Genomic DNA, 27,812 nt, shown 5'->3' on the forward strand with positions numbered 1-27,812 from the left:
TTTACCCCTTTCTAGCAGGCATTGCTTTACAGATAGTTCAGGAAATCCCTCTGTGGTTTGCTGTAGGACACTAGCACTTCAGACCACAACACTTGGATCGAGGAGCACCAACATGTCAGGTGTAAAAGGTTCACTGACCTCGCGTGGCATTGCACGCAAATTGGCGAGGGCCCTATACTGTACCCACTGTTGAAGCAGGCATTACTAGATATAATTTTGACCCGCTGGAATACTTTGGCCTGTTCCTGCTCGGTGAGTGGTTCATCATTGCTTGTTGTCTGTCTTCTGTGGGCTATTGACGCGACCCCTCCCCACTCTCATCCACTCTCAGCGCCCTGTTAAATGTTAGGTAGTAATCTTTAACATTGTGCCCATGTAAGCATTATTGCCATGGTCTACATGGATTTTGCCTTGTCGGGGAACGTACATCTAATTTCTTTGACAGTCTGGGGTAAGCACACATATTGCAGAAAGTGATCTTGCCCAATCCTCAGATATTTTTGCATCTAAACAATATGGTCGAAATTTCATCTTTGCTAGTGAGACTCTTCCCTCTCACTACCAATAGTCTGAGGTAAGAAATCCAAGACAACAAAGCTTCTTTAGAAAAACTGCTTCTTTTATTCCAAGTTAAAACAAAGCCCTCTGCTTCAGTGGTCAGACAGCAACTGACTTAACTGATGCCGCTGCCGCCTATATGTCCACACAACATTTCAAATAAAAGCAGACATAGCTTGAGTATGCAATCTTGAAGATTAATACAACCCTACAGCCATGTTTATTATTGACTTAAGCCTCACGTGCAGTGGTGAACACGCGAAAGAGACAACAGTGCCAGCACGCTCGCACGCAAGTGCAACCCGAAGTCAACATAAATAATACAGCATACATGATACAAAAATACACCTAAACCAATGCAATCCTAAAGCTAAAGCAGAAACCAAAGAATTGAATTCTTAAGATACCAAGTAGACTTTGAACCTAGCAGGCATGCCCACATTGCATGTAGAACTCCTCATGAACCTGATCTGGGACTGAATAGACCCACAAACATGCTGACCCTGTACAGCCACACCAACAAACTCACAAGCTGAGACACATACAACCCCACACCACACATCTGTACCTGTAGAGGGAAGTTAAAGACACTTATTACTAGAGCTGCCACCCTTCTGCGTTTGAGAACATCCATGACCTGAAACCCTAGCCACATCAGCCACACACCCTTCTGTGTTGGGAACCTGCAACCGTGAACCTGCAAGGGCACCTTCCAACATTTTTTCACATTGAAAATCATAGGTATGATCATTCTCCAAGGCTCTGAATTGCCGAATCTTCTGCGCTTGTTCACATGTAACTTTAACTAAAACTCTTTTACTCCACCATCCCTACCTACACAAAAACACAGTTCCTTTAGAAACCCTGTCTACCACAGCTGGTGTAGACCATCTTGACTGACGTTTTCTTACCCTTGTGGGAATCCTGACCTAAACCCAGTCCCCAACAGCTACATCTGTCTATTTCGCTTTGAATTTACCATCATAAACATCTTTGGTTCTACTCTGTTTTTCTGCTACTTTCCCCAAAACAGTGGCATCCATAGTCTCAAACTGTTTCTTACTTAATACTTTGACCTACTCTGGATAAATAGCACACCTGGGAAGTCTTTTACGCAACAACACAAAAGGACACACTCCCAGAGTCCTATTTGGAGTAGCCAAATATGACCAAACTTTCCTACACATACATTCTTTCACTTCTTCACCTATCGCCAAAGCTGACTGGACTCCTTCCTTTAATAACCTATTCATGCATTCTACCAGACCGTTGGCTGGCAGTGAGTACAGTACAACTTTAATTTGGTCTATTTGATGACTTTCCAAAAATGTTTTCATTTTTACTGACCCAAAATGTGTGCCATTATCAATAACAATTTCCTTGGGACCACCTTCCAGGAAAAACCCCCGTTGCAAAAACTTCACAACTGAATCAGGACAGAAACTGTCAGGATGCAAAGTGAACTCAAAATATACCCATAGCGAGTAATAATCAGTGTGATCCATCATATACTTCTGCGAGGCTGGGAGCAAATCAAATGGGCCCACAAAATTCAAAGCGAACTTGGCCCACGCCTCTTCAGGAAAAGCAACTGCAATAAATGGTGTTTCATGCGATCTCCAATGTTTATCAGATACCAAAGATCCTGAACAATCATTCACATACTTCCGCACCAGGCCACCAATAGAATTGTTCAAGGGCGTGGCAGGTCATGGACACACCCAAATGCCCCTCTTGAGCCTCGCTTACCAAAATATCACGTAACGAAGAAGGTGGTACACAACGATCATCCCTGACTATCACACCATTGACAACACATAATTCTTGGGAAACCTGTCTATATGAACGTAGCACCAACTCCACAGGCAAACCATTCTGGACTAAAGATGCCACCTTCACCAAAACAGCATTCGCATTTACAGCTTCCATCCACTTGCTATGTGAAATCAGTCCTGAATTACAAACTATGTCGTCCACCAGAGCCACAACACACTCACTGAAAGGTAAATCATCCGATGTACATTCTCGTACGGACAACCTTGAAAGGCAATCAGCCCTTACTTTTCTTCCTCCAGGAATATATTTCAAAGTGAAATTGTACTCCTGAAATTTTATAGATTCTGACAAGGCGGGCTGAACCATTGCCATTAAGAAGATTTAACAAAGGCTTATAGTCAGCAAACATTTCAAAATGTGTACCCCATACAAAAGTATTAAAACACTCCAGCGCCCATGAACATGCAATCAATCAATCAATCAATCAATGACATTTATATAGCGCGCTACATACCCGTAGGGTCTCAAGGCGCTGGGGGAGGGGGGGTGCCGCTACTGCTCGAACAGCCAGGTCTTCAGCTTCTTCCTGAAGGAGAGGTGGTCTCGGGTCAGGCGCAGGTCGGACGGGAGGGAGTTCCAGGTCTTGGCGGCCAGGTAGGAGAAGGACCTTCCTCCTGTAGTCGCTCTTCGGATGCGGGGGACGGCGGCGAGGGCGTGGTTGGCTGATCGGAGGTGGCGTTTGGGAGCGTAGAAGTTGATCCGGTTGTTGAGGTAGCTCGGGCCTTGGTCGTGTAGGGCTTTGTGTGCGTGGGTGAGGAGGCGGAAGGTGATTCTTTTGTTGACGGGGAGCCAGTGAAGGTCTCTCAGGTGTCCGGAGATGTGGCTGGTTCGTGGGATGTCGAGGATGAGTCTGGCTGAGGCGTTCTGGATCCGCTGGAGTCTCTTCTGGAGCTTGGCGGTGGTACCGGCGTAGAGGGCGTTGCCGTAGTCCAGTCGGCTGGTGACGAGGGCCTGGGTGACGGTCTTCCTGGTCTCGGTGGGGATCCACCAGAAGATCTTCCGTAGCATGCGTAGGATGTTGAAGCAAGCCGAGGAGACGTTGTTGACTTGTCTGGTCATGGAGAGGGAGGAGTCCAGGATGAAGCCCAGGTTGCGTGCATGGTCTGTCGGTTTGGGTGCGGTGCCCAGGGCGGGAGGCCACCAGGAGTCGTCCCAGGCGGAGGGTGAAGAGCCCAGGATGAGGACCTCCGTCTTGTCAGAGTTCAGTTTCAGGCGGCTGGTCGTCATCCACTCGGCTACTTCTTTCATCCCTTCGTGCAGGTTGGCTCTGGCGGCGGCGGGGTCGTTGGTCAGGGAGAGGATCAGCTGGGTGTCGTCGGCGTAGGAGATTATGCTGAGGTTGTGTTGGCGTGCGATGGCCGCGAGGGGGCTCATGTAGACGTTGAAGAGGGTGGGGCTCAGCGAGGATCCTTGGGGGACGCCGCAGATGACTTCGGAGGCCTCTGACTTGTACGGTGGTAGGCGGACTCTCTGTGTTCTTCCAGCGAGGAAGGAGATGATCCATTCCAGTGCCTTCTCCTGGATTCCGACGTTCCTGAGGCGTTGCACTAGGGTGCGGTGGCAGACAGTGTCGAATGCTGCGGAGAGGTCTAGGAGGATGAGGGCCGCTGTTTCTCCGTTGTCCATCAGGGCTCGGATGTCGTCGGTGGCGGCGAGGAGGGCGGTCTCGGTGCTGTGATTGGCTCAGAAGCCGGACTGTGAGGGGTCGAGGGATCCATTCGTCTCGAGGAAGGCGGTCATCTGCTTGTTGACGGTCTTCTCGATGACTTTGGCGGGAAACGGGAGGAGCGAGATGGGGCGGTAGTTCTTGAGTTCGGTGGGGTCCGCTGTGGGTTTCTTGAGTAGAGCGGTGAGTTCGGCGTGCTTCCAGCTCTCGGGGAAGGTGGCGGTGTCGAAGGATGTGTTAATGATGTCTTGCAGGTGGGGTGCGATGACGGCGTCGGCCTTGTTGAAGACGTGGTGAGGGCAGGGGTCGGTCGGTGATCCGGAGTGGATGGAGTTCATCGTGCGGATGGTGTCTTCGGTGCTGATCGGGGTCCAGGCGAGAAGGGTGGTGGTGGGGGGTGGTTGATCGGTCTTGGTGTGCGTTGTTTGGGTGTTGAAGCTGTTGTGTATGTCCTTGGTCTTGTTGTGGAAGTATGAAGCGAGGGAGTTGCAGAGGTCTTGCGATGGGGTGATGTCGTTGTTTCCTGCGCTGGGGTTGGATAGCTCTTTCACGATGTTGAAGAATTCCTTGTAGTTGTGTGCGTTGTTGTCCAGCCGGTCCTTGAATGCAGTTTTCTTGGCGGCGCGGATCAGCTGGTGGTGCTTCCGGGTGGCCAGCTTGAAGGTGGTCCTGTTGTCTGGTGTAGGATCCCTTTTCCAGACTTTCTCGAGGGCTCGGCAGTTGTTCTTGGAGCTCCTGAGTTCGTCGGTGAACCACGGGGCTTTCTTGCTGCCGGGTCTGCTGGGCGGGGTCCTCATCGGGGCGAGCTCGTCCGCGCAGATGCTGATCCACTTCGTGAGGTTGTCGGCGGCCTGGCTGGGGTTCGCTGAGCTGGCAGGAGGGTGCTGGCTTAGGGAGGTGGCGAGCTGGTCTGCTGTGATCTTGTTCCAGCTTCTGCGGGCTGCCTGTTGCTGGTGGTGGTGGGTCGTTGTTCTCTTGAAGGTGAAGTGGACGCAGCTGTGGTCCGTCCATTGCAGCTCTGTGGCGTGGCAGAAGTCGATGTCTGTGCTGGAGGTGAAGACTGCGTCGAGTGTGTGTCCAGCGAGGTGGGTGGGGGTGGACACCAGCTGCTTGAGTCCAAGATTGGCGAGGTTGTCGAGCAGGGTGCTGGTGTTGCGGTCGTTGTTGTTCTCCAGGTGGAAGTTGAGGTCCCCCAGGAGGATGTAGTCGGCGGAGGGGAGGGCATGCGGGCATGCCAAAGCCTCACGCTCAATAGTGCTATACCGTGTCTCTGCCAGAGACAATAATCGTGAGAACAAATGCATTAGTACGCTCTTTACCTAGAACAAACTTTGTTAACATTGCTCCCAACCCCACCTGGCTGGCATCTACCAAAATTATACTCTTGTTTCCAGCCACAAATGGTGATAACTCTGGTGCAGATACAATTAGATACTTAACATTTTGGAAAGCTCTTTGAACACCATCAGTCCATTTGTGTTTTACACCTTTCTTGAGCAGGTCCCTCAAGGGTTGTACTATTTAAGCATATCCATTTACAAAACATGAATAATACTCCCCCAATCCAAGAACAGACCAGAGCGAGTCCTTATCCCTGGGAGGTAGTGCGTCTTGAATGGCTTTAATGAGAGAATGCTTTGGGGAAATACCGTTCAAACTGATGGTGTGACACAAATACTCAAGATTCTGTACATTGAACTTGCATTTATCTCCTCTAAGGGTAATCCCATCTTCCTTGCATTTGGAACACACAGACTTCAAGATTTTATTGTGTTCAGCCAATGTTTTTGCAAAAACCAATACATCATCCTGGAAGGCCTGAACACCTTCAATACCCTCCAGAATGGTATCTATTAGTCTCTGAAAGACACTGGCTGCTGATGCCAAGCCAAAGGGTAATCTAGTAAAATTGAATACACCAAAAGGTTTGACAAACATAGTGAGACTTTGGGACTGTTCATCCAATGGGATTTGATTGTAAGTTGATTTTAAGTCTGTTAAAGAAAAAAGGACGCATCTCCAATGTTTGCCAACAGTTCCTGCACCTTTGGTTATGGATGACTCTCCCCCACAATATTCTTATTCAAGCTTCGCAAATCTGCACACAGCCTGATATTTCCATCCCTTTTTCGTACTATCCCAGTGAGGCTCACCCACTCTAAAGCTTCAGCTTACACACAATAATACCTTCACTTAACATTTGCTCCAAACACGTTTTTAACTCATCCCTCACACTTAAAGGTACAGAGCGAACCTGGTGTGATGCAGGCACAGCATATTTTTTATAAGTTTAATAGAGTGTAGATAATTGTTTACACACCCAACTTTTTTTTTTAAATATCAGGAAAATCTGAACAGAAAAAGGCTGAATCTGGTTGACTTACAACCTGAACATGTGCCACAGGGATGTTAGAAAGCCTTAAAGGAGCATCTGCACCAGGAAAGAGAATGATTCACAATTTTAGCAGGTCTTGTCAACCCACTAAAAGTCTTCCCATCTTTGCTACATACATCTTAGTAATTACTTTCCTACTTAAACAAACAATCCAATCCTCAAGAACCCATGCATATCAATGTCCTGATCACCATATGCTTTTGGGTGCACATCTGGTTACTTCAACCTCACAATGCTACCCCAATGCGAAATAAACAAGGTGTCCGAAATAATTGTAATAGGGTCCCCAGAATCACATAACATCTCCACAAAGAGCTTACTCACCAAGGTGTAACTGACATACAGCATCCTTGACTTTCCTACACCACTTTTCCTGTGCATTTAAGTTTAACACCATATTAGACAGATCTAGAATGTTCTCTTTCTCCAACAATTCTATACTATGTTCTTTAGCAGCATTTTTACCCACTGCCATACTACATACTCTGTACAAATGACCAATTTTCTTGCATTTTGTACATCATTTTCCCATTGCTGGACAATATTGTGAGTTTCACAAATGAGCCTTGGAGCCACACCTGTAACAAAAGTTATCATTTTTAGACCCATGTTTCACATTTTTATCTTTGAGCTTAATTAAATCGGTATGCTCAACATCCTCAACCACATTTACAACCAAAGATAATGACATGGTACCATCCTGAACCATCACAAAAGATGACTTCATAGACCGTTCAACACTCTTAATCATAGTTATCACACCTGACAAAGATGGGTCTTTATAACACAACAGTGTTTCTTGAATCTTTCTTGAGAAGCAGCCAAAAATAAATTGGTCACGCAAATGTGCGTCTAAGGCACACCATAGTTACATTTAATTGCCAAAAACCTTAAAGCAGATAAACCATTCCCAACAGACTCAGCCGCAGCTTGCTTTCTCTTAGCAAGGTTAAACCTTTCTAGCACAATGTTCTTCTGAAAACCTTTTTTGTAACCATGATTTGGCTTCCAAAAAGGCATCCCATTCACTCTCTTCATCAGTGGGTGCTGGCACTTTAGGTACATTGTTGAACACTTGCTGCCCTCTTCTTGCCCTCACAGCTACCAAATAATTCTCAAAATAGTTCATTCATAAAGACCGTTTGATAGGTGGTTTGCCAGGGTGTTCCATTAATGAATTGATTTGCACATAAGTAGACATGACAGAAAACAACCAATAAGTAAAAGTACCTTCACAAAATAGGAGTGTGCCTGTCAATGCAGACTGGCTGGCAGGCACACCTCTATGTGTGCCTGTAAACTGCTTTAACTTTGCATACATGTGTGAAGCCGCTACAAAACCTACCCCCCAATTGAATGAGAAAACAGAATTATAAACTACAATGCATCACCCTCCGCCATGTTGACAGATGCCACCGGAAGTAATCCTTCCAGGATTGTGCTCCGCTGAGCGCACCAATAGGAAAGTACCACCTGCAAAGCCTTCAAATACGACAGATACTGCCAAATAGGGAAATAAAATATAAACACAGCTCCGTGCTACAATTGACCGTAACAAGTAGCCCCACCTCTCAGACAGGCGTACACATCCGGCAATGTTTTCCTCAACAGCCGACAAGTTCAGCTTCTTGCTGCGATAGGCTGGAGGGATTAGCCAAACCTCCTAGTAAAACGTACTTCCCTGACGAGGTTTTCCTGATAACAAGCAATTACTGGGCACACATGTCAGTGCCGTTGGCTGCGAGTCCCATAATTCTTGGGAAAATTTCCCCAAACAAATTGTCGCCAAATGTACCAAGTAAATATTCGGTACGGTGAGGTAATAAATCCAAGACAACAAAGCTTCTTTAGAAAAAACTTCTTTTATTTGAAGAAAATTACTGAGCTCACAGCATGCATTCCTCAGCTTCAGTGGTCAAAGAACCATTGTTTCTCTAAAACACCTCGGCCGTATTGTCATCAGCCAAATCAGGAGATCGCCATCCATTAGTGCGCCAGTGATCTCCATACCTTCAGTGAAGGTACTGAAAGTTTGGTACGTTGCCACCGTGTTTTATCGACTGAACACTCAGTAAAAAACTCCCAAAGTTTGAGTTTGTTTTTGAACAACAAAAAGCTAATGGCCCTCACAACCTCCTACTTTTATCCCAGGGTGTGAGGGTCATTATTTGTTTCTGTTCTTACCTGACAGTGACAAAAAGAAAATGAAGGACATCAGAAGTCTGCTCTAAATAAGGCGGGCCGTCTGATGTCCTTACTGCGTACACCATTGGGGCTTCAGAATACATTTTCCAATGCCAGAGCCAGTGGGGACACTGCCGCTGGAAAACTGACGGTCCAGTTGGCGCAAAATAGAGCGGATGAACTGAGAGTTTGGCAGATAGGTTACTTCATCACTCAATCAGGCTTTTAATCATTTATTGATGACTTTTGGGCATCTGCAGAAAGGGTATTGTCTCTCCAGACAATTGGTAGCAAGATGGCCAGCAGCTGCTATCATGCTCTACCACAAAAAACAAAGCAACCCTATTGGGGCACTGCAATGGCGTGCTCTACAAATGGTCTGGTAGCTCTCTACGCAAGACTATCACTTGGAGATTGATGGATAGGAGCCCCTTCAAAGAGCTGCAATACTTTCACAAGACACTACCGCCTAGAACCTAAGGCTGCAAGGGAGTCAGTGGTTGGACAGGCAGTGATTCCTCATCTATTTTGTTAAGGTGAGCCTCCTTTCCCACCTTCTGCTGCCATATATTTGTGCTGAATTTGTTTTCCTGTTTGCTCTTCTGATACAAGCATGTGAATCTTTGAAGTACCCAATGCTGGAGAAGATACAAGTTACTTACCTGTAACTACTGTTCTTCAGCACTGGTATCTTTCATAGATTCATACGCAGTCATCCTTCCTCCCACTTGATACTCACGCACTCTTCATCCATGCACACTTGTGCTCGAAATTTGAGTTTTGGTTGCCTCATGAAGGAGTGAAGTGGGGTGCACTTACACCTCATTCTCTGTTTGCACTAGGGGATTGGCCTATCAAACAACCATGATTTAAAGCCTTTCGAGTATATTGATGTTGTACATTGTTATTGTAAATCACTGTCACACTCCCAGCTCGACGGCAAAGAATTATCCCAACATATGACTGAATATGCTAACTCTGGGGTACCGCAGGAAGTATCTTGTTTCTTTTTATTGTATTGCCCTTGCCTTGTTCTCTTATGTTTTTCATCATTCTACAGATATGACCTGTGTTATTGTCTGTGTTCCTTTCTCCATCGCTCAAACAGACAGCACATCTTTCTTTTCTCTCATTCTTCCCTTATAAACTTGTGTCATATCTACCATTGAAAAAAATCCATCTCTCACATTTTCATCTGAAGCAAAATGGTCTCAGTTGTAGAAAACAAAAAAGCTTTTGCTTTGAGAACGTTTTTTTGTGGTTCTGTATGTGAGTTCATGTAATTTACTTCTGCTTGCTTTGAATCCTGTTTGAACCCAGATCAACATAGGTGGGCCTAAACTTGTCTTATTTCACAGCATTGCATTTGATGCCTCTTATCTTGGGTGCCAGTCCATCATATTGTGTCTGTTCGCCTGAGGCTGAGCAGCCTGTTAACCATCAGTTTCCTTTGCAGGATGGAAGGGAAGTGTATGATTCCCAGACTGTTAGAGAGGTGAGAGGAAAACTGTGTATGGGGAAGGCAAATGAACACAGGTGCCATGATTGGTGTCAATTGGTGTGGTTGGTGTTGGTGGATTGGTGGCGTGGTTACTCTCAACAAAACATTTCCTCTCTATCCTTATGACTTCCTAATGTAGGGGTGCCTCGAGGGGCGGTCCATGGCACATAATCTGGATAACTATTTAAATGTATTGAAACATTCCATATGAGTATCCCTACATTGGGCATGGATCCAGCCCTTATGGACCAATGATGGATTCCCTAGTCCAGTAGGAAAGATAGTGTTCATACTAATTCCATACGCAACAACATTACTAGGGAGAGTGACAATGATACAAGAATTGCTGGACTTGCCTTAGTATTTCTTTTAATTATCCAAATAAAAATAAATGAAATGAAAGCCATTTACTTATTTTTCATTTTGGATCATGAAATTTGAATTTACTTGCACATTTAAATACACATTTTTCACATTAGTTGCAGTTTTACGTGATCATGGATTAGTTTTGTTTCAGATTTAGATGCGTTTTGATTTTTATATAGTGGTAAATATGCCTTAATTTGCCTACAATTACAGATATGAATTTTGTAACTTATCATTTTTAGATATGCCTTATTTTTATGTACCTTTTTAGATAAACATTTTATAATTTACAGTATAAGATGAGTATTCAGTTACTATTTTCAATGAGAGTTCCATAAAATTTCAATTTAGAGCAATCAGTTTCATTTAATCCCAATTTTAAATTGATTAAAGTATCAGAAAAAATTGTTCATTCATTGAATAAGCAGTTTCACTCTAAAAAAGTAACAGAAAAGATTTCAGGCAATGATAAGCCTCCTTCTGTATGTGAAAAGGGCGTAGCCCTAGAAGTGTGGAGGAATTCCTGGAGAACAGAATACATTTTTGTCAGCTCTAACTAGATGATGTAGAGATTTGGCGTACCCAGGGCCAAATCTTGGTTTCTTCCAGAGTTTGCTTCGGGTTGGCGGTACCCAAGATGGAACCTTCATAAGATTTTTTAGATTTGTTAGAAGGAACCGAGAAAGCATCTGCCAGAGAGATTGTCCACTGATAACAATCACAGACCAGAAGCGATGATAATTACGTGGCTGTGCCGGATAACGTTGTCCTTGGCTTCGCTACTTTTGCTGTCCTCACCAAGTAAGAAGTTGATAAAAAACTAAGAGCTCACACACATAGGGTCACACTAACCCTAAATGCCCAAACATTCTTTGTTACATATGCAGAGAGCTTGGTGCAAGGGATTTCATTCCAGTCATAACAATGTCTCTGAAACGACAGCAGCCAGGCCCGCCATATTGGGCAGATTGTTGATTAGTGCTGAAACACTAACGGTACAAAAACATGCTCACTTGAAGATTTTTATAACTCTACCAAGACTCCGGTGCAAAAACAAGCTCACTTGAAGGTTTCGATAACTCTACCAAGACTCCGGTTAAAAAAAAAGTTCGCTTGAAGGCTTTAATAACTCTACCGAAGGGGAGATTTTTTTCAAACAGTTCTCAATAGATCTTTGCTGCTGAGGTGAAGATCAGAAACTGAGGTCAACCTCCTGGTCTTCTGTCAGCTCCTAAGATTTTGGCTTAATAGGGGGATACAGACTTGTTTGGAGAACGTTTTTCTTTAATCTACTCCAACAGGCTTGCCCATCAAAAATAGAAATAATTGCACCTTACAAGGAAGGATGATCCTGTGGGAAAGCAGTGTTTTAAAGGAAGGTCCGAGCGCGACTCCATCTACACCATGCTATGCTATGGTGTGACCACTTGTAAAATCTGTGAGTGATAATGGCCCGAGGAGACGGATGTAGAATTCATACACTGGAAACAGTGGTTATAATCCCACTGCAGCCAGGATTTTAAATCAACTTCTTTGGGACGTATGCAAGACTTCATGATGGGGACTCGAATTGCTTGACCATCCATTCGCTATCAGTTCAGAGGCAGATTCCTACAATACCATAGCCCCATGCACCCTATCTCGAGTAACACCTCTTTTTAGTGCAGCCATCCTTTTTTCACAACACACGATTAGGAGAAGATTTACAAACAAGAATGCAACTGCAAAATTTGTGGGTTTGCCACCACTAACATATATTAAGTATTAAACCCATTTAAGGATTGGTAAAGGTTTATGGAATCGTAAAATGGGTGTACAACAGGATACTGAATCTAAATTTGGAAGGGTCCTGTTGAGGGCATCCCTCCAAATTGCAGACAGATGTGTCACTGGTTTGCGACTGGAATTCTGATTGCAAAGCATTGCAAAGTTACAGACATGTCAGGAGGTGACCGATTCGCAAAGGGGAAAGGGTCCCCTTGTCAGCCCTTCCCCTTTGTCAATTTTTGTTTAAGTTTCAGTGGAAGTTGGCAGTAGAGGGGGGAACCACTGCCAACCCTCAGTGAAACCCAAAAATAGAACACCTTTGTTTGCTAAAAGCAGCCGTGTTTCCTTTAAGAAAGCCGAGCTGCATTTGAAATGTGTTTAATTTATCTAAACACAATTACAGATATGGTATCCTGCTGACCCTTGCAGTCCAACGTCCCTGAAAGTGTACCCAAGTGAACCAAGTCGCAATTTAAGACCTACCTCATAAATATTAATGAGGTAGGTCAGGTTGTAACCCACTGCGAATTGGAGTTTTATGAACCAACCTTATGGCACATGGGTAGTTTAATAAAATTCCACACTGGTCGCAAAAATGCTAGGTTCAAAGTACAACCAGTTTTAGCGATCAGTGCAATAGTATATCTGGCCCTAAATGTAGTATTATCAAGACCGATGAGCAGAAAATTTGAACCACCTCTTTTCTGTGAAACAAATTTCCCTATGAGACAGTCATGTGGGCCAAGAAAGGCAGTAAAATGTAGTCATTTGCAATCCAAGAACAATTGTTGGGATTGCACAGAGAGAAAGTGATGAGGATGATACAGCAAAGGTTTGCATCAAAGGATGTGCCGACTTCTTCCTTGGCCAAATGAGTGGGAGGCTTTCTTACACTCTTCAAAGATCCTCACACATTAACTTCAGAAATCCCAACACAAGGCAAAAGGTAGACAATAGGATTCATGAACATTCAAGGGAGACGAATGTGACTTTGCCGTGGGCATGATGCCCATCTGTGAAGTTTGTCTCAATTTTGAGCGACATTCTACGTCTTCAAAATCTGTGAACTGTTCTTTAGTTTGAACAAACTAGTCAACAAATGTCTCTTTTATGGGCCACTTCTGCCACTGAGCTCAATATTGAAGCGGTTGCCTCCAAAGACATCCTCCTCCATTGGAGAGGTTCCTTTCTATTTACCATATTGATGGGGACAGTGGCAACAAAAGTCTCTTTGCCTCAGGGTTGACAATAATGACCACAAGAGAGGTAGCTGAGGCCTCCAGATTGAGGATGTCAATGACAACAGAGCCATTATCAAATATCCCATCACCACTAAGAAAAATACTTTTTTGCCTTTTGCAGCCCAGCAAACCTGCTAATATTTACCAGGCTAAGGACCAAGAAAAAAACGGGATACGCGTATTTTGGTGTAATAAGCACCAACATCTGCATTTTACGCCCCTTTTTTTGCAGGAGCACCTTCAAACTGGAGTTATTTACAGCATCCAATAAACTATGGTCCACAGAATATTGTTATTTATCTCATGCAATAAGCAATGATCTTATACCCGAGCACACGTAATCACATCCATAGAGATGTTAATATTATAAGAGAGATTTAACAAAGGAATTTAAAAAGGCAAATAAATTGTCTGTGGTTCGAACATCTGTCTATTGGGATATCGCAGGATGGGTTGTATCATACATTAGATATTGGCACCAAGGAATAAAAAGTACCCTAGAAGGAGGAGCAAGCTCCCTTCTTCACAACAACCTGTGTCATATTCAAGGCAGTCACCACCAACCACCACCCTTCCTAGCTGGCAACATCAAGATCCTGGGTGGTGAATCCAGTACATGTGATCAGATAATTGGGAGACCTGAAACAAGAAATACAATTAAGAAAAACCACCAAACACTTTCAAGAAGAAAGAGAACACTCCCTTCAAGGAACAAATTGACCTGAAGTAATCCATTTGGGGCCCGATGTAGGTAGGATTGATTTACCGATTCATAATTACCGAATTTTACCGATTCGGTAATTATGAATCGGTAAATCAGAGGGGTGGCTATGTAGGTATTCCAGATGTGCTGGAATACCGAATCGGAGGAAAATCGGTATTTAAAGCCCATAGGAATGAATGGGCATTACCGATTCGGTATTTACCGAATCAGTAAATACCGAATTTCACAAGGGTGCAGGGGGTGTCACTTTGACACCCTCTAGCACCCCCAAAACAGGTTCGGGTGCCATGTGGCAGGCAGACCTGCCCTAAGGGCAGGTCTGCCTGTCATATGGCACAGGTGTGCATGCACACATGTGCATGCACACCGGAATCGGTATTTTACCATCAAATTGAATTTGATGGTAAAATACCGATTCTGTAATGCTAGTGGGACTCAGAAGAGTCCCACCTACATATCAATTTTACCGAATCTGTAAAAATACCGATTCGGTATTTTACAGAATCGGTAAATTTACCGATCGGTAAATTTACCGATTCTGTCAAATACAGGGCCCTACATACCATTTCTCAAATACCGGTCGGTAACGGCCGAAAATACCGATTTTCGGCCGTTACCGACCGACCTACATCTGGCCCTTGATCTCCTACCATGCTATGATGTCAACAAAGACAGCTCTCCCATTTGGATGCAAGTCATAGTTGCCATCACTATTGACCTCTCCATTGTCTTTCAGCTTGGTTTCTGCTGTATAAATACTCAGGCTTACAAACATCACAAAGGACAATGTGGTGACATGTCTTTTAATGCTGAAATTTCCTTGTAGAGAATTTGCAACGCAGGATCCAGATAATGCTGCATAGATACACTAAACACTGCGGCTTGGACTCAGACACCCACAGCTGAGATACAAGTGGGACAGTTGTGTTTGAAACACTGTTTTGGTAGAGTTTAAATGTCACGTCTTCATGGGTAATCATTATTTTGCATCCTTTTCACGTGACTACATCAAAAATCCAATGCCGGAGAAAAGAAAGAACATACCTGGAGCTACATCTCTCCAGTGCTGATGCAGTCATAGATTCACGTGTCACCCACCATCCTCGTCTGTGAGGTGTACATATTACTATTTAGGTTGTGCCCTCTTTGCGACTTAAATCTGACATGGAGAAGCTGTGGTACTAGAAGTATGTAAATATCATGTTTGCAATATCATTTATAAAATATTGCCCCATTGCAGTTAATAGAAGACAATACAGACTCAGTGGGGTGATATTTTTGTAAATGAACCTTGGGACATAATATTTATGTCAGACAATATTTCTGTATATGATATTCTGACATACAATCCTCTAGTATTGGAGCTTGTGGCTCATGCACATATTATGGGGCTCATTAGGATGGCGGACGGACTTGTGTCCATCCGCCACCCTAGAGGAGGAGGGACCGTCCGCAGGGGCAGCGGCGGTCCCTCCGTGCTAATTAGGATGTGACCGCCACCCTGGCGGTCACATCCTGTATTTTTATCATTGCGACGGGTGCTGCTTGAAGCAGCACCCGCCGCAATGTTAAAAAAGTAAGTTGTGCATTTGCATGCACAAAGCGGCAGGCACCTCGCGGTGCCTGCCGCTTTGTGCAGGCAAATGCAGGGGGGTACCATAGGTACCCCCCATGTGCACCCCCCACCCCCCTTCACCCCTGGGGGCCCGCAACGGGCCCCCAAACACAAATCCGTATGCCTTTACACGGCGGAAATGCCGCCGTGTAAAGGCATCTTTCCGCTGTCATCCTAATATGGCTGGCGGTGTCTGATAGACACCGCCAGCCATGTTAATGCTTTTCCGCCGCGGGCGCAATCCGCCCGCGGCGGAAAGGCGGCGGACAGATAGGAAGACCCACCAGCCATCCTAATATGGTGGTGGGTCTTGCAGGGCTCCCCGGCGGATTTCCCGCATCCTCCGGGCCGGCGGTGGTTTCCGCCGGCCCGGTGGATGCGGGAAATCCGCCATCATAATCGGCCCCTATATGTGGAAAAAGTGTAGGAATGTGGTTATTGAGATACATTTTCAAGTGCTCTTTTAATATTGCCTTTAAATCTGCTCCTTTATTAATAGAACAAGTATTCCTGGCCATTTTGGCAACAAACACAAACACACACACACACACACACACACACACACACACACACATGGATAGAGAGGAGAAGATACCATTGGAAGAACACTTGTGACAGGTAAGTAACTTCTTCTTTCCTCCAATAACCAAGAATGTAATGGTCTAACCCTTCATAAATTCAATGGTGAATTCCCAAGTGCATGAAAAGATATCTCTGGGCAGGGTGCACTACCCTTAAATAGCATACAGCTATCTTTCTTTCTGCAGAGTTTACAGATTTGCTTGTGGAATTCTGTGCATGGAGAGCTTGTAGTTGGTGACAGGTGGTGCATATAGCGTGGGTGGAGAGGGCTTACTGCATAATCCATAGATCTACTGATTTCCTCCACATCTGTGTGGCTATGTCAAGGATAAGTCTATGTTTTGAGAGTTTTGGAGAACCATGTGACTGTGAGATCATACCGAGGAAGCCTATATTAGGATTGTCGGATAATAAGCTTCCTTACCTAACAAAGCAATATAATTTCCCTAGTGCAAGGTTCTGTATTAGTCCCACATTAAAATTGTGGGGTTATACCGCACCCAGAATTAATGACTCTTCGGGTGCTGTAACTTTTGGGTGTGGTTTGAATGCACCATCGCACGTTATAGACCTTGGAATTGGAATCATTAGTAGAAAAAAACGTATTTGTAAATATATTTCCCCTTCAGGGGATCTCCATTGATAATCATAAGCACTGACTAGTCCCGCCCTAGTGCTGGTTCCTGGAGTACTTCTTCAAAAAAATATATCTTCCTTTGTGTTCCATTTTCACATTACAATCTTAAATCAGATAATTCCTTTAATTTACTTTTAGAGAGACCAAAGTAATAATATTAAACAACAGAAAAATTACCCAGAAAACAAACCTTTCTTTAAAAAAACCTCATTCACAAACCTTTTTCCTAAGGAAATGGGGTGGAGGAATCAGGTCAATGTAGACATATACGCTGCACCAATGCCAGTATGAAAACTGACACTGCACCTTTAAGGGCTCGCAGCCCTCCGGTATCCCATCATGCCCAGCAGGGAGCAGTTACCCCAGTTCTTTTTTCATGAGAAAGTGAAAGCATACTTATCTAGCGTGTTTACTAACTATCCTACTTACACTAGCATGTTCCTATAGAGCGAGAAGGGTGCTTTTCTTAAGAGCACACTCTTCGTCTCTGGTGAGACAGCTGCAGGTTAGAAGCTGGTGACTTTGCAAGACATGTGCAAGATACTGCCCAGTTCAAACTCAGAAATTCTCTTCATTATGGTGCTTTAGGGGCATGCTGTCACCTAGTTTGTGTGCCTTAGTGCTATGGGGAGGTGTGCTTTGATTATCCCAGTTTCAGTTATTCTGGAGGTTCAAGTTACTTAACTTTTCTCCACCTCACACTCACCACTACTCCTTGTTTCTTTTAACCCTTTACAGTATGGTGTAGGTTTGTCTGAGGGATTTCTCCAAGCCCACAGCGCAGTTAACTCTAAGTGCATCCCGAACAAGAAGTGGTGGGCACATGCTGTTCGCTGTGACCAATGTGCTATTTGTTTCTAGGGAATTCTCTGTTACCTGCACACTCATTGCTACCTGTGCTGAAATGCCCGTTCCCCATTTACAAGCACAGTTTCATTGTCCTTCAGCATGTCTCCAGAGAGAGTCTCCCACTGCGGATCCAGAGGTTGCCAAGCCATTTTACATCTTTATATGTTCTACGTTACTGTCCATAAGAGAGGGGCCCCCGTGTTGGTGAAGTGGTTTGCTGCGATTGCCCAACCAACTGGTCTTTGACAGTAACACAGGAATAAGGGCCAGATGTATCAAAGAGTTTTATCCAATCTGTATCTATGGGAAAATGTGTTAGTACATACGGCCCTATATGTGTGGCTCTGCAGCAGTGACAGTCCGCATTTCATCAGCACTGTGCAGGGTCTAAAAGGGGTCTCGTCATTGGCAGATCAAAGCACGAGGCCACATCATAAAGCGCAATCCCTCCACTTGATAAATCTGGCCAGCACTGAAAGAGTTAAATCCGCAAAGGTTTGGGGTTTATTCCTTCCTCCTCTTCTTGTGTGGCTGCGTCTCATCCTCTCTTCTCTGCTGTCATTGGTTCTTTCTCTAATTGGTGGTGTTTGGGAGCAGACAAGGGACCGGGTGCTTGGATCTCTTTCTAAATGCGGTTATTCAGGGAATCATTTGTACGCTCTTCTGAAAATGGTTTGTAAATTTAAGATGGTTTTGTCAAGGAGTAGTGATGATAAAGCACTTTTGGTAAGTGTGTCCTTTTTTACATGTCCATTCCATCCGCCTCTCTCTCCAGCTCTCTCTTTCTCTCACGTATGTTTACTTCACCTCACCCCATGCCAAATCCTTCCTAACATCTACCCACTACCTTCCACGTGACTGCCTCTATAATCTTTCTAATTTCCTCTGTCATCCAGACTACATGCCCTTGTACTGTCGCTCCATGTCCTTTCTGACATGTCTCAATGACCTCCTTTCTGTCCCTTTAAACCCTTAGGCCAAGCCATTTCTTTTACCTTTAATAGGGGGGGGGGGCTTAGGAACAATACAAATATCACTTCAAAATCAGTTAAGTAAATAACAAAGATGCAAACAACGCCAAAACATAAACATTCCCACTATTTTATTCTACACACAAGGAAGAGGACTACAGTAGCCTGAAGCATCAGGTAAAAGAAAATGCAGGAAGTAAAGAAAGCTCCAGGATGGGTAAAAACAAAGCTTTTCCAGAACTCAGAAAAGAAAGCCTGTAAAGTTAAGAAGTATAAATATTGCCTGTCACATCAGACCCATGTTCATTACATTTTTGGTAAAAGGACGGTTGTAGTCCTAGATATCGACTGGGAAATGTGGCCCTTTTCAGCTGCCCCATCCTCCTCGGGTCACACTACGGGGGACATAACTAGCGCGTAGGTTATGTCAAGATAAAAAAGGGAAAAGGTTCTAGGATGTATGACATTCCTATTCCCTATCCCAACCAAAGAAGAATCTTTGTTGTTTGGGGACACACCATTGCGAACCGTGCACCTTCTGGACTAGGAGTTGCCTAAACCTAATATCTAGGACAATCCTCTGTGTACTGTCTGGAAGCAAATGGAAGTAGGATGGAAGGTGCTTGAGGTTACATAGTCTAATGAGTGTCTTGTTACTCACCCACTTTATTTATGGCATTCAGCGGCCACCTAACTACTAGACCCCGAGAGCATCTTGGCTCCTCGATCCCCCGATTGTATCACCCACCTCTCTTTACCAGCTCACTTTCTTTCTAATTTCTAACCACAAGACATTCTAAATGCCCTTCTGACAGTCACCTACCTAATTTACCCAGTTACCGCCTTACCCCACCACTGAAAGGTCTTCTACTTTTGCTGCAGGTGGAAGAGTGGGAATGCCGCCAGCTACAGGAGACAGTGCGCATGGAGGAGCTGATCATTGACCCGGCACCCTACAGACTGGTGGAGAAGGAGACTCTGTACCAGGTGAGCTGTAGCAGCACAATCAGTTTCTTGTTTTTGTTTTAGCTGTAGGTGTTACAGTGCAACTGTTAGAGTCAATCTCCACTGACATAACTCACTGCAACCACAGAATAATCATGCTCTGTGGCATGATGCATGCCGCTATGTTTTATATGGAGAGTTAGGTTAACTCTTTTTAAGTCTAGCATGGTGACGTCAGAGGAAGACTTCCTAGCTGTCAAAGAGTAAGCAGACTGGACATCTTGCAGCTAACTCAACTGATACCACACAGAGAATCCTAAGGCACAACTGGCACTTCTTCAACAGGGACTTAGAAACGGGCATTTTAATCTGAGGAACCAGGGATAGACTTTTGTCCTGCTCCACAGAAGTCCAGATATGCATTTTCACTATAGAAGCCCATAGCCTCACTCCACCGTGGGGACAATTGTGAATGTTAACTCTTTAGGCAATTATTCTTTGTCCTGAGGATGAACCGATATTGTTTAAGGTTCGAAACGTCGTCGACCTAAATGCACTAAATGCATAGCTGACACAAATCTTTCATGCATATGTGTATATTGTGGATTATCTGTTTTATGATTTACGATATCCAGATGACCTGATATTGCCTACTACTTTTCCCTTTTGTTTGTGTTCCCCTAGTGTGTTAGTCGGACATCGGCTGGTGTCCCGCTTCTATCACACTCTGTGTTTTATCGTTTTGTGATTATTTCTATCAAGATAATAAATTGTCCGGCTGGACACTTCTTATAAAAATATAGCTCCATTTGGTCTATATTCATTCTCCTAAAATCTTCCTCTTGTCTAAGGACCACTTTCTTTAAAAATTAAGTACCTACCCAAGGTCCTTAGCATATTGCGCCCTGGGTTCCCTTGTTTTGTTTAAATAATAATCATAGGAATCAATGGGCATTACCGAATCGGTATTTACCGATTCGGTATTTACCGATTTCAGCAAGGGTGCAGGGGGTGTCACTTTGACACCCTCTAGCACCCCAAAGACGGGCATGTGTGCCATGTGGCACACAGACATGCCCTAAGGGCATGTCTGTCTGTCTGTCACATGGCTAGGTGTGCATGCACACATGTGCATGCACACCTGGATTCGGTATTTTACCACCCAATTGGATTGGGTGGTAAAATACCGAATCTGTAGGGCCTTTGGGACTCAGAAGAGTCCCACCTACATCTGGGATTTACCGAATCGGTAAAAATACCGATTCGGTATTTTACAGAATCGGTAAATTTACCAAATCTGTAAATTTACCGATTCTGTAAAATGATGCCCCTACATCCCAAATACCCATTTACCGGTCGGTAAATGGCCTCCTACATCTGGCCCATAGTACCTTATCCTTCCCATCGATAAATAAAACACTTTTCTACCAAATGTACACAAAACTCATTCGAGACTAGACTACTTCCTCATATCACAGTCACTGACTCCTAAAAATGCATTGACTCCTAAAGACTCCCAATAAGACAACCCACACACTAGGTTACTATTAGAATGGGGACTTACGGTATCAATTGTAAGCCATGGACACTGAACGTTTCACGATGCAAACTACCTGTTGAAAAAACTTTACTAAAGTCTATGTTAAGACCTACTTTGGAGAGAACAAAGAATCGCTGAGTTCTCTGCAAGTCCTTTGTGCAGCTTGGGAATAGACAATTGGGGCAAATCATGAGAGATTCAGTCATATCAAGCGAACAGAAGAAAGATAAAGGGATATACAATTATTAACACAGGATTATACAATGACTCTTGCAGATAGCAACAGGCAAAAGCTAGAAACAGCCAAGCTGGCACTTAATACCGTTTACACTTCAAGAGCCGAATACACACTATACCATCTTAAAGCCTGTCACTATGAACATGCAGAAACAGCAGGCAGACAGGCTGCTGACAGTGCATCTCATACAATGAGAGGCAGCAGTAACCATACCGACCATCTATGCTGATAGGAATATAGTGCACCTACCACAGGAAATAGCTGACGGGTTTTCTGCTTACTACAGGAAGCTATATAGCACAGAAGCTGTAGGTGATAGGGAGATGGAGGAATGATTCTTTCAAGTTGTAGAACTCCTGAAACTCAAGGATGAAGTAAGCTTGGGGGTGAAATCACTAAAGTTGAAATTGCAACTGCCACGTACGATCTGTCCTATCACAAAGCAGAAGCAGACGATACCTTCTCAAGCACATTTTATAAGTGGTGTAAGGAAGACATAAAAAATGAATACATGAAGACTTCAAGGAAGCAGACACAAAAGGCTGCTGACAGCTATGTGAAATAAAGCACTCACACCCCAACCTGCCAGGGATCCTCAGATCCTCTTCACTGCAGCAACTACTGCCCCAGCTTACTGCTCATTATCTATATAAGGTGTATGCTCGGATCATATGGGACTGCACAATTTATACACTACAAAGAGTGGGGTTAGGAAGTGAATTTATCTACAATGCTATCTGACTAAATGATGCTCTTACAGCACAAGTGAACTGCGAGGCTTTCTTTCAGAACTTTATATTTACAGAGGAATACAAAAAAGCCTGCCCACTGTCCCACTCCCCCTTTTTATTTTACTGCTCAGAAAAACTCTGGTGGCAGCTATACATCAAACAGAACACATACATGGTGTTGACACACCAGCGAAAACTTAAAAATTCAGAGTGTTCCTCTGATGATGCCCTACAACATTGCCTGAGAGCGCTCTTCTGATGATGCGTCATGACTCTGGCTGGGAGTTGTCCTCTGATGGTGCAATAGAACATTGGCTGGGACTGCTCCTCTGATGATGCAATAGACCATTGGCTGGGACTGATCTTCTGATGGCGCAATAGAACATTGGCTGGGACTGTTCCTCTGATGATGTAATAGACCATTGGCTGGGACTGTTCCTCTGATGATGTAATAGAACTTTGGCTGGGACTGTTCCTCTGATGATGCAATAGAACATTGGCTGGGACTGTTCCTCTGATGATGCAATAGAACATTGGCTGGGACTGCTCCTCTGATGATGCAATAGACCATTGGCTGGGACTGTTCCTCTGATGATGCAATAGAACATTGGCTGGGACTGCTCCTCTGATGATGCAATAGACCATTGGCTGGGACTGCTCCTCTGATGATGCAATAGACCATTGGCTGGGACTGTTCCTCTGATGATGTAATAGAACATTGGCTGGGACTGCTCCTCTGATGATGCAATAGACCATTGGCTGGGACTGCTCCTCTGATGATGCAATAGACCATTGGCTGGGACTGTTCCTCTGATGATGTAATAGAACATTGGCTGGGACTGCTCCTCTGATGATGCAATAAACCATTGGCTGGGACTGTTCCTCTGATGATGCAATAGAACATTGGCTGGGACTGCTCCTCTGATGATGCAATAGACCATTGGCTGGGACTGCTCCTCTGATGATGCAATAGACCATTGGCTGGGACTGTTCCTCTGATGATGTAATAGAACATTGGCTGGGACTGCTCCTCTGATGATGCAATAGACCATTGGCTGGGACTGCTCTTCTGATGGCGCAATAGAACATTGGCTGGGACTGCTCCTCTGATGATGTAATAGAACTTTGGCTGGGACTGTTCCTCTGATGATGCAATAGAACATTGGCTGGGACTGCTTCTCTGATGATGCAATAGAACATTGGCTGGGACTGTTCCTCTGATGATACAATAGGACACTGGCTGGAAGTGATCCTCTGATGATGCAATAGACCATTGGCTGGGACTGTTCCTCTGATGATGTAATAGAACTTTGGCTGGGACTGTTCCTCTGATGATGCAATAGGACACTGGCTGGAAGTGATCCTCTGATGATACAATAAAACTTTGGCTGGGAGTGCTCCCTTGATGATGCATTAGGACACTGGCTGGTAGTACTCCTCTGATGATACAATAGGACACTGGCTGTGAGTGCTCCTTTGATGATACAGTAGACCATTGGCTGGGACTGCTCCTCTGATGATGCAATAGAAACATTGGCTGTGAGAGCTCCTCTGATGAAACAATAGTACACTGACCGACAGTGCTCCTCTGACGATGTAATGTGTTTTCGCTGTATTATGTGTGAAATGTTGTTTCTTGATATTTTCCTTGTTGCTGCTTTGAGGTAAAACATGATAGAACGCCCCTGGCCTTGCAGCAGACTATATTACATGCAGCAGACTATGTTATACACAGAAATATAATTCAGCATGAGATCATACCATCAGCAGATGCAGCTTTGTCTGCACTTCTATTAGAAGGTTTAACGTTAACTTTGCTTGCTCTAATTTCTGGCTACAGTGTTATGATCTTTTCAACTTGCTGGGACTGAGGACAGCATATGTCACATCAACGGGGAGACTGGTTGGCGTGGTGAGCCTTAAGGAGGTATGTGTTATTCTTATATTTTGCTTTTGTAACACATATAGTGAGCCCACAAACTATTTGACATGAACAGTTAAACAGGACAGTGGAGAGGTGCCACATCTCAGCATGCCGGCTTTGCTTGGAATTTTCTGATGTTAAAATAATCTGCTAATCTAGAGCTTCTGATGAGCTGATGGCTGCAGAGAAGGTATTGGAATCAACCCTGGTTGCTTCATCATGAATTCAGCAAACAATATTTCCTTGAAGTCTCAGAGCACTTTGTTGTCCCCAGCTGGTTTGTAAATTGGAACCTGTAGCAGCATATGACCTTTGTTAAATACTAGTCTTCACATGCAGCAAACAAGTCTGCCCCTTCAGACATGTAGATGGCAACAATATTTTGAAAAAAGCTTGGCTAAATGGTGTATTTGTCAACAACATTTTCCAAATGTTTGGGTTAGAATCCAATAGGCTTTAGAAGCAGTTTTAACTAATAGTAATTTCATTTTCCTATAATTCATTGGTCGCCAGTCTACCCAGAACTAATGTGATTCATAGGATCAAATATATCAGTTGTGCCCCCCCACATAGCACTGGATTCATATCCGAATATTGCAATCCAGAGTCCTGCAGCATGAAAACTACATGCAGTCACAGTATACAGAATCATGCAGTGTTTCTCGGTACAGGTAGTTCTGGTGGAGCTCCTATGAACAGCTTGGTCTTCAGTTTTTTTGCAGAAGTTGCAGGAGCTCATTTCAGGTCTTGGCAGCGATGTAGCAGAAGGAGCACCCCCTTGACTTGCTTATGCGCATGTGGGGGCACGTGCAAGGGCAAGTTACGCTGGGCGTAGTTGTCTGGCTGGATGGTAGAGCTGAAGTCAGTCAATGAGGCAAGCAGGCCCATGTTGTGGAGGGCTTTGAAGGTGTGGACGAGGAACTTGAATTGTCATTGTTTCTGGATGTTTAGCGAGTGTAGCTCAGTGAGGTAGGGAGTGATGTATGTTCCTCTGGGGATGTCTTGGGTGAGTCTGGCGGCAGTGTTTTGGATGGTCTGGAGTCTTTGAGTGAGCTGGTTGCAGATGTGGATGTGGAGCGCATTACCATAGTCAAGTATGCTGGTTATGAGTGCCTGGGTGACAGTGTCGCATGGGCATGGGGAACCGTTAAAAATGTTTGCGGCGCATTCTGAGAATGAGGAAGCCAGATAAGGTCACTGCGTTTACCAGGTTTATTCATAATGAGTTTGTCGTCTAAAATGTTACCAAGGTTTCTGGTGTGGTCTGTGGGGTTGGGTTTGGGTCCCAGTTCAGCTGACCATCAGGAGGAGTCTCATGGGGAGCTCCTGTTTCCGAACATCAGGATCTCCGTTTTGTCTGTGTTGAGTTTTAGGCAGTTCTCCCTCATCCAATTGGCCACGTTGGTCATGCAGGAGATGAAGTTGATTCTGGTATTGTTGTTCTCGTCGGTGAGGGAGAGGATGAGCTCTGAGTTGTCAGCATAGGAGAAAATGTTGATGCTGTGGGCTGTTATGATGTGGGTGAGGGGTGCCATGTACACATTAAAAAGGGTTATGCTACGGGAGGATTCTTTGGGGACTTCACAGATTAACTTCTTGGGTTTGGAGGTGTAAGGGAAGAGTCTGGCCTGCTGTGTTCTGTTGAAGAGGAAGGAGGTGATCCTTCTCAGGACATATCCTTGAATTCCTTGTTCATGAAGTCTTGAGATGAGGGTACTGTTGTGTAGTTCCTAGGAGACCCCCAGGACCTGCGTGTTTTGGATGACCTAAACTGAGGGCTTGGTGTCCCAACCACTTCCGGACACCACCACCGGATATGTCAGCCGTTAGACCAGCTAGCAATACAGTGCCAATACCACCCCCCTGTATTCACAGTCGTGTAGATATTCTCTGGCAACTACTGAACATGACAACCATGATTCCTCAGGGATCGTGGAAAACAGTACAGTATGTTTCGCTCAGACACTCGTGCTTGCTTCTCTCAGAAAATACACATGATGGCGATCAGGAAGTTTCAATAAGTATTTATTGGCCCAGTGACAGCCTTGTGTAAAACATATGTGCTGGGACAATAAGGAGACAGAAGCATACGAAAGAGATTGCTAGTACCAATATAGTAAATAGTAGATACATTTTAACCATAGTGCTAATAAGATGAACATAAGCAGTTCAGATAAAAACAGTAGCAATTGCATATTCCTAAAATGCGCGCCCTAAGTAATTTGCCTAAATGTACCTAGCCTAGCCTGGATGGTTAGGTGTATATGTGGATAGCTAAGTTTATCTGTAGCCAAGCAATCCGTAGGGAAGAACCAGCCCCCTCACTTGCTGTTTGAGAATGAAGGACCCCATCTCTGCTTGGAGGATGACAGCCTGCAAGGGCTGTCAGACCACTGCGTGTCGAAAATTCAGCATGCAGGACTCAGTCTCAGCTTAGAAGGAATTCTCCTCTGATTTGTAGGTGGGAGTGAGGGTCTTTTATACTAAAGTGATCACTCCAGGTTTTTTTTTTAGAATCAATATGTTTTTAAAACAATCATGGATGTTTTAAAAACAATCATAAATGTTTTGAAAACAATCACCAATGCTTTTCTAAACAAGTGTGATTGTGCACAGCTGGCTGTTGCCAAGGATGAAAACAAGCATTTGCAATGCAATAGGTCTCGCATTAGGAAAGTTTGAGCTATTGGTATTGCAAATGACACATTTTGTATTTATGTGTTGGTTTTGAAAATAGCGAAATTAATAGCTTTGTCATTTACAATGCCAATAGTTTTAACTTTCGCAAATGTGACACCTGTAGCATTTGTATTGCAATATGTGTTGTATTTACGTGACTTAGATGTATTGATATTACAAATAACAATGGCTTTTAATTTTTTTAAAATAATTAATACTTAAATAAACGTTATTGTAATTTATAATGGCAATAGCTTAAACTTTTGTAAATAACTTGTGTGAAGATTATGTTCAGTGTATTTTATTGTGACGAAAATCCAAGAACAGAATGGAAATATTAACATCTTTTTGTGACATTTGAAATAAAGCTTGAAACATTGAGAGAAAATATTTGAACCAGTTGTTGTTGAATGGTTGCACAGATTGATGCTGTGAGTGATGTTGTGGTGGCGACAAGTGATGCTGTAGCGTTCAGTGATGCTGTGGTAGCGCATAGTGATGTTGTGGTGCCCCTGAGTGATGTTGTGGTGCCCCTGAGTGATGCTGTGGTGCCCCTGAGTGATGCTGTTGTTGTGCGATAGATAGATAAGAGTGAGGGCGATAGATAGCTAGAGGGAGGGGGAAAGATAGATAGAGTGAGGGCGATAGATAGCTAGAGGGTGGGGGAAAGATAGAGTGAGGGCGATAGATAGAGTGAGGGCGATAGATAGAGTGAGGGCGATAGATAGACAGAGTGAGGGCGATAGATCTATAGAGTGAGGGCGATAGTTCTATAGAGCGAGGGCGATAGATCTATAGAGTGAAGGCGATAGATAGATTGAGGGCGATAGATAGAGTGAGGGCGATAGATAGAGTGACGGCGA

At 44.2% G+C, this 27,812-nt stretch overlaps 1 protein-coding gene across 2 annotated transcripts in view; it reads left to right on the forward strand.

The window, feature by feature from the left end:
• Positions 1-27,812, forward strand: part of LOC144799931 (chloride channel protein ClC-Kb-like) — a 238,100-nt gene that overhangs the window by 190,320 nt on the left and 19,968 nt on the right. The window contains exons 20-22 of one of the 2 annotated variants that reach the window (XM_078671560.1): positions 10,096-10,134; positions 19,775-19,879; positions 24,187-24,273. In XM_078671560.1, coding sequence (XP_078527686.1) covers positions 10,096-10,134; positions 19,775-19,879; positions 24,187-24,273 — 231 coding nt within the window. The remainder of the gene's footprint in view (positions 1-10,095; positions 10,135-19,774; positions 19,880-24,186; positions 24,274-27,812) is intronic. The other variant, XM_078671561.1, reaches the window with a different exon arrangement.

Source organism: Lissotriton helveticus, chromosome 12 (assembly GCF_964261635.1).
Source record: "Lissotriton helveticus chromosome 12, aLisHel1.1, whole genome shotgun sequence".
In the NCBI taxonomy this organism is placed as follows: Eukaryota; Metazoa; Chordata; class Amphibia; order Caudata; family Salamandridae; genus Lissotriton; species Lissotriton helveticus.